Source organism: Onychomys torridus, chromosome 9 (genome assembly GCF_903995425.1).
Source record: "Onychomys torridus chromosome 9, mOncTor1.1, whole genome shotgun sequence".
NCBI classification, from domain to species: domain Eukaryota; kingdom Metazoa; phylum Chordata; class Mammalia; order Rodentia; family Cricetidae; genus Onychomys; species Onychomys torridus.
This window is the reverse complement of record NC_050451.1, coordinates 58,785,573-58,800,568: the sequence shown is the minus strand read 5'-3', so window position 1 is coordinate 58,800,568 and position 14,996 is coordinate 58,785,573. Positions and strand designations below refer to the sequence as shown.

At 52.8% G+C, this 14,996-nt stretch overlaps 1 protein-coding gene across 3 annotated transcripts in view; it reads left to right on the top strand.

Annotated features, from left to right (window-relative positions):
- The window catches only part of Bmp1 (bone morphogenetic protein 1), a 46,266-nt gene extending 31,756 nt beyond the window's left edge, over window positions 1-14,510 (top strand). Inside the window, exons 15-20 of one of the 3 annotated variants that reach the window (XM_036199139.1) lie at window positions 301-481; window positions 4,340-4,465; window positions 9,973-10,100; window positions 10,470-10,683; window positions 12,247-12,497; window positions 13,791-14,510. In XM_036199139.1, the coding sequence (XP_036055032.1) occupies window positions 301-481; window positions 4,340-4,465; window positions 9,973-10,100; window positions 10,470-10,683; window positions 12,247-12,497; window positions 13,791-13,925 (1,035 nt within the window). In that variant the 3' untranslated portion in view covers window positions 13,926-14,510. Of the gene's footprint in view, window positions 1-300; window positions 482-3,635; window positions 4,466-9,972; window positions 10,101-10,469; window positions 10,684-12,246; window positions 12,498-13,790 lie in introns of those variants that run through there. The other 2 variants (XM_036199140.1, XM_036199141.1) reach the window with 2 other exon arrangements.
- Window positions 14,511-14,996: the final 486 nt, after the last annotated feature.

The window sequence follows — 14,996 nt, the reverse complement described above, 5'->3', positions numbered from 1 at the left end:
ACACAGAGAAACCCTGTCTTGAGGAGGGGGAACCCTGAGGACAGAGAGGAGATTGCCCAATACATGGAAGCCTGGAGGGTTTGCGGGGCCCTGAAGGAACATCTGCAGGTGAGAACGGCCATGGAGTTGGAAGCTTGTGGAATGAGGAAAGGCTTGGGGCCAGCTGCCCTGGGGCTCTGCGATGTACAAGGCAGCGTTGGATGGGGGCAACGGCTGCTTAGCCTGACAGCTTCCCTGGAAGGGAGTCATCAAGGAGAGAGGCTTCCTGGAGGAGGCAGCCAGAGCTGAACTCTCCCACAGGTATGCAAGTATGACTTTGTGGAGGTGCGCAGCGGGCTCACAGCCGACTCTAAGCTGCATGGCAAGTTCTGTGGCTCCGAGAAGCCAGAGGTCATCACTTCCCAGTACAACAATATGCGCGTGGAGTTCAAGTCTGACAATACCGTGTCCAAGAAGGGCTTCAAGGCCCACTTCTTCTCAGGTAACCCTGGATTCCTTGGTCCCTAGCCTCACCTCCCACCAAAAAAGGGGCTCCTCTGCCCTCCCTGGTCTCCTAACCTGCCCCCTGCCTCCATCAGGCCAGCCCCTGGGGCATCTGAATATCTTTATCGGGAGGCCCTTAAAACCTTATTTGTGCCAGGCCTAGGGAGGGGCAGAGCATTTAAGTGCAGAACTGAAGAAGCCTGCAAGCCAAGGGCTGAAAGGGGAGGTCCTGGGACAGGGAGTTCAGTTGCCTGTGAACAGAGAAGAGGAGGAGGGTGTTTGCCTTGGACTGTGTGGGGCTGTTCATCTGGCAGCAGCCAGACTTCTAATCAGACCCCGCCCGGCCCACTGGGTTCATGCCAGGCCTTCCCAAAAGAGGAGTCGCCTCCGCCCTTTAGTACCAAAGCTGCCCACTCCCCTGCCGTGGAAGGCGTGGCTTGATCCTTCCCTTAGCCTCATCTGGCCCTTTTGAAGTCCCTCTCTGGGTGGTCCAATCCTAGCTTTCCCAAACTGGACCTCTGGGGTCTTGAGAGACCTCTCCCCTGCTTTAGGAATCCCTAAGTCTCGGGTCACGGGTCAGTGTGAGGCCAGGAGCAAAAGGGCCCAGCAGTGAGGGGTGAGGATGCTGTGCAGTGGAGTTTGGAAAGAGCAGGAAGTTGGTGGGCTGGCTGGAGCAGGTGGCTTGAGGAGAGGTGGGTTAGGGACCTTCACCCCGACTTCTCCTGGGGGGGGTTGGCCATAGGGTGGGCAGGAAACAGGAAGCCCATGACTTTGTCCATGCTGCCTCCCTTCTCCCCTCCTTACCCAGGGTCCTGCATCCTTCAGCCCCCTATGTGGCTGCCCTGCACCCTTGCCTGTCCCACCTGGATGCCATGCACCTGCCCCTGGGCACTGGTTCCCCTGCTTGGCACTGCCAGCTGCCCCTGCTCTGCTTAACATGCTCTGTTGAGCTAGTGCCCCCAGCCCCCGACCCACTGCTTGCTGGGCCCCCTCTCTGTGTAACACCGAGCCCCTCCTTCCCTAGGCCCACCTAGAACAAAGGTGCTTTCTGGAGGCTGAGGGGACATAATACCTGCCCAGGTGGGGCTTCTCAGAGAAACCATTACCTGCTTACTCTTACCTGTCTCTGCCCTTCTGTCGCTCCAGTCTTGGAGAGGATGAGGGCCATGCTCGTGTCTGTCTGGAGTTACTGCCTTGTCTCCCCGCCCCCAACATAAGACACAACACGGTACAAGATATACACGCGTCTGTACACGGGCTCACACCATATGCATACACACACGCGCACACCCATGCATGCACACACATGCATTGTCCCTTGTGCAAGAAACCTGCCGAGGACCCTCATCGATGGGCACCAGAGTTCAGCCTCAGGGCCTGGGGCATGTGACTCTGGCCCCCAGGAGGGGGCTGTGTGGACTTTTGGGACACCCATCAAGGAGACCCTAAGACAAGAAGGAGAAGCAAGAGCCTGAAGACCTTCGGTCTGACCCCAGCATCTCCGGGGCATTTGGGCACTGTAGGGTGAGTGCCATCTCCTTGTTGGGGTCTGTGCCACCTCCCCTGCCCTGACCCCCTCCCCCCCTGCAGTGTGTTCTCCAGTCACAGAATGGGTCATCTGCTCTTTAATGTGCCCAAGTCCCCTCCCAGATGTTAAGGCAGCCATCCACAGGACCGACAGTCCCTCACTCATTTCTTTAGTCACTCACTCAGCCATCTCCCCATCGACTTAGTGTTTTTATTGTACCCCACCTGTCTTCCAGGCACTGGACTAGGTATTTGGGGAGCACTTAGGAAGAAAGCATGGGAGGCCAAACATGCTAGGGAAGCTGTGGCTTACTTCGTGAGCTGAGCCCCCTGGAGCTCCTAGCAGAGCGCCAGAAGAGGTGCCCCCCACATCTATACTCAGAACATTTCTCACAGACCCGTGCCATGGCAGCTTCCTTGGTCAGGCTCTGCTCTCCAGAGGAGCCTCTCGGAAGGGGCTTGAGCAGTCTATCTCCTGGCCACTGCTCCTGTGGACTCTTGATGGGTCTAGCCCACCTGAGCATAGGTGGGAGAAGCAGGACCTTCTGGGAGACAGTACTCAGGCTCCTGTCCTCAGGTTAGATTAGGAACAGTGTCCATCTATCACAGACCTGTCTGGTCGGTGAAATGCCAGTAGCCATCTTTCCACCTCATGGTTCATCTCTGGAACTTCGGGTGCAACTGGGATCTACACATCTGTCCTGACTGCCTGCTTCTGTGCCAGACACACCAGCTTAGAACAGCAGTGTGGCACACATAAACCTGTGACTGTGCACCTTTTTTTTTGTGTGTGTGTGTGTATGTGTGTGTGTGTGTACCTATCATCGTGTGAGCAACTCTATGTGCGAATGCCCACGTAATGGGCATGAGCACCTCTACGTGGATGAGTGTCTGCAACCACACTGGGTCCTCATGTTCCCGCATATGCAGGAATGTCTGTCTCCCTATATGTGTCTGCTCCTGCCTGTGTGTATCTATCTGCAATTGCTCCCCCACACACACAAGGTCATGTGGGTCTTGTGTGTGCACCCACACACAGATGGGTGAGTAGGTTGTGTGTGTGTGTGTGTGTGTGTGTGTGTGTGTGTGTGTGTGAGACTATGGCTTTGTGTCTGAGTCTTCGTGATATACTATAGGTATTTGCCTGTGTGGGGGTGATGCAGGACATGTGTTTATGTTTATCTGTGTTTCCATGTTTGTGCAGCAGTTCTTCCGTGCCCGGGGTTGCATGGGGAGCCTGTGTTTATGTGTATGTCTGTGTCACACACTTTCTGCAGCTGTCAAAATGAGGGTGAGCAGAGCTCTTACGTAGCCCTTTCCACTGCTCCCCTCTACCAGCAGCTCTGAGTTTCTCTTCCCCAGTGTGCACACCTCAGAGTGTGCCATCCCTCCAGCCCTTCTCCTTGCCACGGGCTCAGTCTCGTCCCCTGTTGCTGTGCCTCTTGCTAACCCAGCCGTAGTGACATGGCCGTCCTGCATGTGGGTCTGCCTGCCCTCCTGCCCCACTCCGCCCCGTCCACCTGTCTGGAGGTCCTGGGTCTAGTCTTCATTGGTTTCCCTCCCTGGCTCCTGCCCTCCACCCCCACTCCTCGGTCCCTTTTCTCCTTCTCTCTCTCTCATTTCAGAAAAGAGGCCAGCTCTGCAGCCCCCTCGGGGACGCCCCCACCAGCTCAAATTCCGAGTGCAGAAAAGAAACCGGACCCCCCAATGAGGCCTGCCAGGCCCCCAGACCCTTCATTACTCAGGAAGCTCACCTCGGACGGAGCGGGCTGGGGGCTTCGGAGCCCACCCACTCCCTGCCTCCACTCTGCCATTCCAGCCACCTCCTTTGGCTGGACAGAACTGGTGCTCTCCTCTCCCCTGCCCCCTTCAGCAGACAGGGGAACCTTCCCTGCCCCCTCCCATTTTGATGGTGTCTGTGACATTTCCTGTTGTGAAGTAAAAGAGGGACCCCCGCGTCCTGCTCCTTTCTCTTGCAGTCTGCTTGTCCCTGTGTCTGTTTTTCCACTTGTCCGTCTGTCCAGTAAGCAGGTAATGGTAGAGGTTCCCATGCTGGTCAGTTCCAGACCCCAGCCCTCCCTCCACCTACTTCTGCCCACTTCTGCCTTCTCTGCCTAAAGCAGAGGCGCCTCCCCCCCACCCCCGCCCCACTGTGGGCTCCACTGATGCAGTGTCCAGAACTCCATCATCACCCTGACCTCCCACCCCACACCCAGCCCTCCTGCGCCCTCCCTCCCACAGGAGGAAGCCCTGCCAGGCCTCCCACTTCCCCTGGGGTGACCAGACCTCAGCCCACACAGACCCAGTGCTCTTGTTCACATCTTTACAGACAAGGATGAGTGCTCGAAGGACCGTGGCGGCTGCCAGCAAGACTGCGTGAACACGTTTGGCAGCTACGAGTGTCAGTGTCGAAGTGGCTTCATCCTTCATGACAACAAACATGACTGCAAGGAAGGTAAGACCCGGGCAGAGGGTGACCAGAGCTGGTCAGGTACCTCGTACCGCCCAGAAACATCCGCATTGCAGACACCTCCATCCTGAGCAGTGGAAGGCTAGCCCCTCCCTCCTCCCTTACCGTGGTAGCCAGGTCGCATGCACAGGTGCTCTCCCCCTGTCCACAGATGCCGAAGGGTCCATTTCTGGGTTCTTAAAGCCCGAATCCAAGGTTGTCTGTTTGCGATAGCCTCCCCTGATGCCCAGAATAGAAAGGATAGCAGTTAAGGGCACAGACTCTGAAGCTAGGTTGCCTGGCCCGGATTTGTCTGTCACTTGGCTAACTGTGTGCCCTTGAGTACCTGGGTTGTCCCTGTGTAAAATGGAGTGCTGGGAAGTGATGAAGTGTTCCCAGCAGCCACAATCGAGTGCATTGCCGGTGTGGGCCACACTTCACTCTGGGGACTCTCAGGGCAGGGCTGCTACTCTTTCTGATACCAGAGCCCCGCAAACACAGGTTAAGTACCCCTAATCTGAACATGCAAAGTCCAGAATGTCCAAAAAAATCTGAAACTTTTTGAATACCATCATGTTGCTGAAAATAGGAAATTCTACCCTTGATGTCATGTGATTGGTTGTAGTCAAAAGACAGGCACACTAAAAATATTGTGAAGAAATACCTTCAGGGACAGGCGAGATGGCTCAGCCTGAGTTCATCCCTGTGACGTGCATAAAGGTGGAAGGAGAGAACCAATTCCACAGAATTGTCCTCAGGCTTCCCTACATGTGTGTGCACACATGCATCCACACACATCATATATGTTCATATATACAGTAATACTAATAATAAATTTAAAATTATTATTTTAAAGATTTATTTTATTTTTAAGTGTGTGTGTGTGTGTGTGTGTGTGTGTGTGTGTGTGTGTGTGTACATGAGTACAGTTACCAGTTGGAGGCCAGAAGAGGGCATTGGATTCCCCTGAAGCTAGAAAGTTGATGTGGGTGCTAGGAACTGAACTTTGATCCTTTGAAAGAGCGGTATGAATTTTTAACCACTTGAGCCAACTCTCCAGCCCCAAATTTTACAAATTTAAAAAATACTCTCAGGCTTTGTTCACAGGGTATATATATATATGAAACATGAATGAATTTAGTTGACACGTGACTTCCATCCTTATAGCTCATTACCTACATTCCTATATCGCAAACACTTCTGGTCCCAAGCATTTTGGATGAGGGATGCTCTCCTCCTAACACTCACATCACCTAGTGCCTCTCTGGACGTGATACAACACTGTTCCAACTCATTAACTCTGTGTCCTGTGCCTGCTTCAGCACTGCAATCCCAAAAGCCAAACAGCTTCCCTCTACCACTGAATGCTTGTGTGACTTAGGGGGAATTATTTCAATCTCTCTGAACTTCTTTCTTCATCCATCACACTATAAACAAACACAACCCTGCTCTTTCGAGTGCCAAGCTTTATTGTTATTACTCTGTGCACTAGATAGTCCCCAACAGGTGACTCTTCACTATCATTAAGTGAAAAACCAAACTATGAATAAACATCTTCTGAGCAGGATGAAGAGAACTGAGGCACCCAACATGAAGCCGTGTAGCGTTAAGAGCGTCCACCAACCACCGAGGGTGCCGGGTAGGGAGCCTCTGACTCACAGAGCACCCACTGCCTCTAGCTAGCAGAACCCAATCCTGTGGTTGTCTAATCCACATTCCATTTCTACAGACTAAGTGGAAAAGGATGGTGGCCTGCTCATCAGCTCACCTGTGGGTACTCTTAGAAACACTCCTTGCCCCTCACTTGAAGGTAGGCTGATGGCAGATCCATCCACATCCCCTGCCTCTCATGGAAGGTCTATGTCTATTCAGTGTTCTTTGAGATAATGTGCACAGCAATGGCACCCAGCCTAAGAAGAGAGGTGGCGGTCCATGAGATGGGGGCAGAGCAGGAAACCACTGTGGAGGTGGGGTGGGCAGGGTGGCCATCAGACGCTGCAGGTGAGGAGTGGGGAGAGAGGCAGATGCCTGAGAGACCCAAAGAGATTTGAGGGCTCCAGAGTTAGGTGAACCTCAGCTCTAATCTCAGCGTGTTGCCTGCGTCTGCCTGTCTCTTTCCCCGCAACAACCGCACCAACCCACTGACCAACTGCTTTCTTTTTTTTCTGGTTTTTCAAGACAGTTTCTCTGTGTACTTTTGTGTCTGTCCTGGATCTCACTCTGTAGCCCAGGCTGGCTTCAAACTCACAGAGATCCGCCTGCCTCTGCCTCCCGAGTGCTGCTGGGACTAAAGGTGCGCGCCACCACCTCCTGGCTCCAACTGCTTTCTGTACTGGCAAGCTTTGTATCACCCATAAAACTATTTGAAGAAAACAACTTAAAGAGGGGGAATTTTGTTGCCGGGTGGTGGCAGCGCATGTCTTTAATCCCAGCAGTCCAGAGACAGAAGCAGGTGGATCTCTGTGAGTTCGAGGCCAGCTTGGCCTACAGAGCAAGATCCAGGACAGACAGGACCACACAAGGAAAAAAAAAAACAAAAAAACAAAAACAAAAACCCTGTCTCAAAAAACAAAACAAAAAAAGGGGTGTGTGTGTGAATTGTATCTTGGCTCCTGCGGGATTTGGTCCATAGTTACTTGGTTCCATCACTTAAGGCAAGGCCCAAATCATGGCAGAGGAGCATTCATGATGAAGAGGTAAGCAAAGCTTCCCAACTTATGACAGGGGGTGGGGTGAGGTGGGGGGCAGAGAGGCAGGGAGAGGCAGCAGTGATGGGGACAAGAAATACCCTTCAAGGACTGGTGAGGTGCTCATCCTCCAACTTGGTTTCACCTCCGAGAGTCTCCAATCCCTCCTCCCTCAATAGTCTGTTCAAGAATGAGTGCATCGGTGGATTAATCTATTGGTGAGATCCAGTGACACTCCAAAGGCCATATTGCTGCACTGTGGATGACTCTTGACTATCCAAGGGACATTTTAGATCCATTCATACACTTATCTTTAAGGGCCCTGCTATTGCCTGATCATGAATAATGATGATTGACTTTTGTTTAGTTCTGAGACAGGGTCTCACACCATCGTTCCGGCTGGCCTTGTCCTGACCTTGTGGCAGTGATCATCGGCTTTTAAATGTGTGTTTGAGAGAGCCTTGCTCTGTGTGCAAGTCAGGTTACTGTCAGCAGAGGAGGCCTAAGTAATGAGAAAGAGGTGGTAGCAAGATGGAAGATCAGCTGGGAAGAAAAAGCAGGGGAAAGAACCAAGGCTGGAGGACCTCCAGAGATGGGGAGGGTGACTTCAGGAGCCCATGGACTCCAGAGCTGGGAGAGAGTGGCCATGGCTCCTCTTTGGTGTAAGTGTTCCCTGGCTATTGGCAGCAGTGAGCACCAGCTTCCAAAAGGACAGTCCATTTCACAGGGAGGTAGGGCAACTTCTCAGAGGCCCCAGATGGGAGGGAGGGAGAGGCAAGGAGGGTTCACATCTGAGGGCCTCGCTCCTTCAGGACTCAGGAGGGAGACTGGTCTGCTGCCAGGAGGGACGGTGGTTGAGACAGTAGCCTGAGGAGAAGGCTGAAGGATTGGAACACTTGCTGATAGATGGAGGTGGTGAGCAACAAATGTAGTAGTGAGGGTGTGGTGATCTGGGGGTCCTGGTGAAGTAGGGCGCCACAAATGGACTTTCTATTTATTTAGTTTGTGTTTTCCGTGTGTGTGTGTGTGTGTGTGTGTGTGTGTGTGTGTGTGTGTGTGTGTGTATTGGGGGGTGGGTGTGCATGTGGAAACCCCAAGTTGACATCAGATGTCTCCCTCAGTCACTCTCCACCATATTTTTCGAGATAGAGTCTTTTACTGAGCCTGGAGCCCAATGATTTTGGCTAGACTAGATGGCCAACAAGCTCCAGAGATCCTCCAGTCCCTGCTTTACCAGTGCTGGGATTTTAGGTATGTGGCACCACACCTGGCTTTTATGTGGGTGCTGGGGACTGGACTCTCATATTTGTGTGGCAAACTTTTTTTCTCTTTCTGTCCTTCCTTCCTTCCTTCCTTCCTTCCTTCCTCCCTCCCTCCCTCCCTCCCTCCCTCCCTCCCTTCCTTCTTTTCTTCCTTTCTTTCTTGTTTTTCAAGACAGGGTTTCTCTGTGTAGCTCTAGCTGTCCTGGAACTCACTTTGTAGCCCAGGCTGGCCTCGAACTTATAGAGATCTGCCTGCCTCTGCCTCCGGACTACTGGTACTAAAGGTGTGTGCCAGCCGGACGGTGGTGGCACCTGCCTTTAATCCCAGCACTTGGGAGGCAGAGGCAGGCAGATTTCTGTGAGTTCGAGGCCAGCCTGGGCTACAAAGTGAGTTCCAGGAAAGGCACAAAGCTATACAGAGAAACCCTGTCTCAGGGAGAAAAATAAAGGTGTGCACCACCACCGCCCAGCTGGCGAGCAATTTATTGATTAAGCCAACTCTCTAGAATTCTCTCCTTGTTCGTTTGTTTGTTTGCTTGCTTTGTACTGGGGATTGAATTTAGTTAGGGCCTTACACATGCCCCAGGCAAGGGTTCTGCCACAGAGCCATGTTCCCAGATCTCTTTACTTTTTATTTTGAGGGAAGGTCTCACTAAATGGCTAGCTGAACCTGTGATCCTCCTGCCTTGGCCTCCCTTGTAGCCGGAATTACAGCATATGCTCCCAGGCCCAGCTGAATGGAGTTTCTAAGGGAGAAGGGTAGTATGTCAGTAATCTGGTGACCAGCCATGTAATCCGGCAGCAGAGGGCAGCCAACTGATCTACTATGGAGGAAGACAGACCTCTAGGTGGAGGGTCCGTTGTTTGAACTCAGCCAACCTCCTTCTGAAAGTACAGTTAATCCTATGGGCAAATATTATACCATTTTATATAAGATTCTTGAGCATTGTGAATTTTGGTAGTTGTGAGGGGTTCTAGATCAAATCCCTTGTGGATACTTAGGGACCTGTAAGCATGCTGGGGGAAAAAATGTGAGAAGGTGATGCATGTTGGAAAAATCCAGAGTGAGGCTGTGAGGAGAGAGGAGAACCACAAGAACTGAGGAGGTCAGCAGTCACAGAGGCCATGCTGGGTGAGCTGGCCGCTTTTTGTTTCTGTCACTTGTGATGGCAGCAGGAGTGGAGTTTGGGATGACTGAGTCAGGTACCAAAGTCTCCGGCGACGGTGGCTGACAGGGCTCACAATGCACAAAAGCCCCCAGGTTGCGGAGAGGAGAAAGGGTGTGGCAGCTGGACAGAAGTAGTGTGGCCAGACGGTCACAAAAGGGTAGAGGACCTCACCCACTGCACCTAGGGGTCTTAACCAAGGCCTCACTAGACACCAAGTCATTCAGTTCTCCGCCGGCATGGGTAACTAAATGGGGAAGAAATGTGTCTCTTCAGTCCATTCCTGTCAATGGAGGACAAAAGGCAGAGCAAAGGCGTGGGCAGGAGGGAGCACCTTCTGCACAGGTGGCATCAGGGTGGGAGGTCCCTGGTGATCCCCTCTGTCACTCCTCCCACAGCGGGCTGTGAACACAAGCTGACATCCACCAGTGGCACCATCACCAGTCCCAACTGGCCTGACAAGTACCCCAGCAAGAAGGAGTGTACGTGGGCTATCTCCAGCACCCCTGGGCATCGGGTAAAGCTGGTAAGATACCACTTGGCACCCTGTATGGACACCCCGCTCTTCGATATCAAGTGGCCATTTGCTTCTGCCATCTGCAAAGACTTGTGTGAGTCCAAGGTGTCGACCACAAACGGGGTGGCCTGGCTGAGCCTCAGGGCCTACCCATCCACATGGAAACAAGTCTTCCTGAACAGGAGCCCTCTTTCTGATTATATTTTGGGGATGTCTCTACCACTGCCCGTTCCTGAGTCCTCCCTTACCATCATCCCACAGCCCTGATTGCTGCCATGGTTGTGTCTGAACTGGGGTCCAGGGGTGTAGAGATTTGGGAACTCCTCCCAGATGCCCTAGCCATGCCTCTAATCTGGACTCCTTTCTTGTATCCTCCAGACCTTCGTGGAGATGGATATTGAGTCTCAGCCTGAGTGTGCTTATGATCACCTGGAGGTATTCGATGGGCGTGATGCCAAGGCGCCACTCCTTGGCAGATTCTGTGGCACCAAGAAGCCTGAGCCCGTTCTGGCTACGGGCAGCCGTATGTTCTTACGCTTCTACTCAGACAACTCGGTCCAGAGGAAAGGCTTCCAGGCATCCCACTCCACAGGTGAGGCCAGCCTTGGGCTAGGTGATGCCCTTACACTGATGTTTGTTCCAGGTACGTTGCTGACTCTGGTTGCCAACCCTGGCCTTGACTTTACACAGGGCCTTTGAAGGTCCATAGAGCAGAGCCTGTAACCCCAGGGCCACTGTTGTATTCTGAGGAGCAGATCATCAGAGTGCACACTAAGACATGGGGAAGAAGTCGGGGATTAGAAAAGTCAGAAAGCAAGGTATAATGACAGTGATCAGAATAAGGTGTGGTTAAGGAACCCAGGACTGGGGAGAGCATCCCCGATTGTGCCTGCTGTAGCATGTTCAAGAATGCTTCTGCCTCGGCCTACCCACACGCCATCCCTACAACATTCTGTTTCTTTCCATCTGCAGTTGTTTATTTGCAAGCAACCTGTATAAGGCATCCTTCTAAGTGCAGGTTAGAAAATGAGCCTAGCAGGAGATCCAGATCCCAGCGCTCAAGGAGCTGGCTCTGCTTGTTTATTTGACCAGGGGGCACGTGGCAGTGAATCAGCCCTCACCCTGCCTGCCCCAGGAACTCATAGTCCAGCAGAGAGATAAGCCAAGCATTGATGATTACAGCGGAAGACAAAACATGGCTAGGGGAAAAAGAAAAGAACCTGACTCGGGGGAGTTGCTGGAGTCATTCCGGGGAGTGGGGGGGGGGGGGGGGGTGGGGAGGTGCAGAGCTCATGGTACACACAGGTGGACAGCAGGTCACCTGGTCTGACTAGTGCAGGGAGTGTGAGGATGGCAGTGGGAGCCATGTAGCTGGGAAGGGAAGCTAGAGGCCAGTCCTGAGAGACCCGGATGCAGGTCAGGATATCAGTATCAAATTTCATCGTCTACTGGTGAGTCCCGGGCATCCCAGAACTGGTAAGCCCACAGCCCTCGACCTTTTCCTTTGCCTCCATCCTAACACAGACCTTGCCTTGCTCACGGCTTCCCCAGTACAGGAGGAAACCCAGGGACATGCTGCCCAGGAGGGCAATTGCTCTGTTCACACTTTGCACGCCATTCGCCTTGCCTAGCACACGTTCACAAACCAGAGGCTGGGACTCCGTCAGTGTTTGACCCACAGTGGGGTGGTGGGCTTTATTTGTTGTCATTGGTTGGTTGTTTTTTTGCTTATTTGTTTGTTTGTTTTTAAACTTGAGCCAACACTTAAAAAATCAATCCACATACCAATGTATAGCTTTTCTCTGTTAAGTGTGTAGTCTGACAGTGCTGGGCCATGTTCTTCCTATGACAGCCCTCATCTAGAACACAGGACTAATTCCTTCTCAGATAAAGCTCACCTTTCCCAAAACCACTGCTCAATGTAACCTCTTACCCAGGGTCTCACCCTAAAGTGTCTCCTAGCCTCCTCCTTAGGTCTCCATCCAGAGGTGACAGAGCAGGGCATTTGCTTGAGGCTAGGCCAGATCCCACCTGTCACTGGCCACATGGCCTCTGTACCTGGAATTGGTCTCTGTGGTTCTGGGTGGTGCTGCACAGACCTGTAAATACGGTGTCCTCATCAGTGGTGGTCAATCTTGCCGTTCATCCCCTGCAGAGTGTGGGGGCCAAGTTCGGGCAGATGTGAAGACCAAAGACCTCTATTCCCATGCCCAGTTTGGTGATAACAACTACCCAGGAGGGGTGGACTGCGAGTGGGTCATCGTGGCCGAGGAAGGCTATGGTGTGGAGTTGGTGTTCCAGACCTTCGAGGTGGAGGAGGAGACGGACTGTGGCTACGACTACATGGAACTCTTCGATGGTTACGACAGCACAGCCCCCAGACTGGGGCGCTACTGTGGCTCTGGGGTGAGCACCCTCCTGACCCCCTACCTCACACTGCTTTCCTACTCTCACCCTAGTCCCACGGCCTGGCCCTCTGCAGAAGCTAACGTGCTCAACCTGGGAACACTTACAGAGGCCATCACACCCGGGGGCTGTCCTTGCCCAGGGAACCAGGGTCCTTTCCAGACAGTGTAAAGGTTTCCACAGCGCCTGGCCTGGGCCCCACCCTGACCTTTGCGCACTTGGGACCAGTTAGGTCTGTCCTGCAGAGCTGCGTGCATCTGGAAGTGGAGGTGATAGGGTTCTCCCTGAACCACGCGAACCTTGACCCCACCACCGCCAATTTCCAGGGCTTAACTGGGGCTGTGGGGTGGGGCAGAGGTTAGTGCCACAATCAGAAACAGGAGCCCTGAGCTATCTAACCAGACCGGCTGGACCATAAACACCATGATCTCTTCCTCTGTCTGTCTTTCCCCTGGTGAGAGGCCACTGTGTCCTAAAGTCATTGCTGCTGCTGTTGTTCTCCAAGTAGGGCTTGGGAACTGAATGTGACTGTCTAGAGAGTATTGCTTCTTTGAGCCTCCTCAAGCTCGGGGTCAGGGACTGAGGAACATAGGCAGTGTCCTTCTGAGGTGGCTTTATGCTCGGACCCTCCAATCATAGAAGGACTCATCCCCGACAGCCTTGAAGACATTTCCAGTAACTGTGCCAAGAAGAAGCCCTGCCTGAGTTCCTCTCCATATCCCCTCTGCTGGCCAACTCACAGAGATCTGCCAGCCTCTGCCTCCCCAGTGCTGGGATTGAAGGCCACTATACCTGTCCAGCTCTGATCTTAAAGCAAGCTGCCCTTCCCAGATTTCACTTTAAATTCCTGGTAGCATAAAACTCTGCTTCATTTTTTAAAATGCTTTATTTTTAATTGTGTGTATGTAGGGGATGGGGTGGGGCTTGTGCAGTACCTGAAGAGGCTAGACAAGGGCATCAGATTCTCAGGAACTGGAGTTATAGGTGGTTGTGAGCCACCCATTGTGGGAACTGAACTCAGATCCTCTAGAGAGCAAGAAGTGCTCTTAACTGCTGAGCCATCTTTCCAGCCCCTCATCTATCTATCTTTCTAAAAAAATAATTTAAAAGATTTTAAATATATATATATATTCTCACTAGAGAGCCCAGATTGCTCTCCTTCTGGCTCTGTTTCCTAAGTGCCAGGATTACATACCACCCTACTTCATGGGGAATCTTGAGACACTGAGGACCTCCGGGAGGGAAGACAGCAGTCCCATCCCAACTCCTCATTCCCATCCTTCTCCCTGGCAGCCTCCTGAGGAAGTGTACTCGGCCGGAGATTCCGTCCTGGTGAAGTTCCACTCTGATGACACCATCTCCAAGAAAGGCTTCCACCTGCGGTATACAAGCACCAAGTTCCAGGACACACTCCATAGCAGGAAGTGACTGCCCCTGCGTGGTAGCAGGAACTGGAGTCCTGCTTCCCTCGGTCACCCAGGCTGGACAATGGGGGTGACAGGCAGATGGTGACATACTGTCCCTCTCTCCCAGGCACCAGGACCTACAGGGCTAATGGGCCAGGTGTCATCAGGAGGTGGGAATCGGACTCCTTATAAGCCAGTTCCTGAAGCCTCCCATCAGAGGGACCAGGGAACCGGAGCTTTCACCAAGACACTTGAAGTGACCATTCCTCCTTGGGGCCCTGCCTGGGGCAAGACAGTCTCTGTGCAGGACCCTGTGCCTTCCCTGGCGTCTCTACACACTGTATTGTGGATAGCCGGTGGTCCTAATCTTCATTGTAACGTACATTTCCTGCCCCTTCTCCAGCCTCAATTTGGTTTTATTTTGACCCCTGCTCCCGCTTTCATGTTTCCTGGGGCACAAATATCTGTGGGTACCCCCTCGGAGCCATGGTGGGGAGTTGGAGAGGAGGAAGTGGATGATGAAAGACGGGGCTTCTCTTAGGCCCACTGGCTCATCAGCCATACCAGGGCACCCCAGCCAATAAACAGAAAGTGTTACAGCCAGTATCCTGTGCCAGATGTTGTCTGCGATGTGGGGACATGTGGATTCTTCCAGATGTGCTAGTTTGCTGGGTGTCTGGAGCCAGTCTGGAGCCAAAACACCTGGTTTTGCTGGCTGCCCTTCCCTCTCAAAATTCCAGGACTCCTGAGGGTGTGATTTCACACTGACATGAACACACACACACACACAGACACACACACACACACACACACACACACTGCTTATAGCCCTCCCACACGACAGGAGTAGAACATTCTATAAAGAGTCAGTCTGGGGGAGGGAGGAGACATATAAAAGAGGTTTAGGGTATGTTTGTCCATCTGGCTTTTCTGTCTCTTGGTCTGGGGTTGGGGGGAGAGAGGGGTGTGTGAGTGTCTAGCTGGCAAGTGGGAAGACCCACATCGACTAAGTTAGGTCCATTCCTGACCCGCAGATGCTGGGTACCAGCGCCAGGGATCCTCTACCCTTTTTGGAGAGGACAGCCAGGATGGT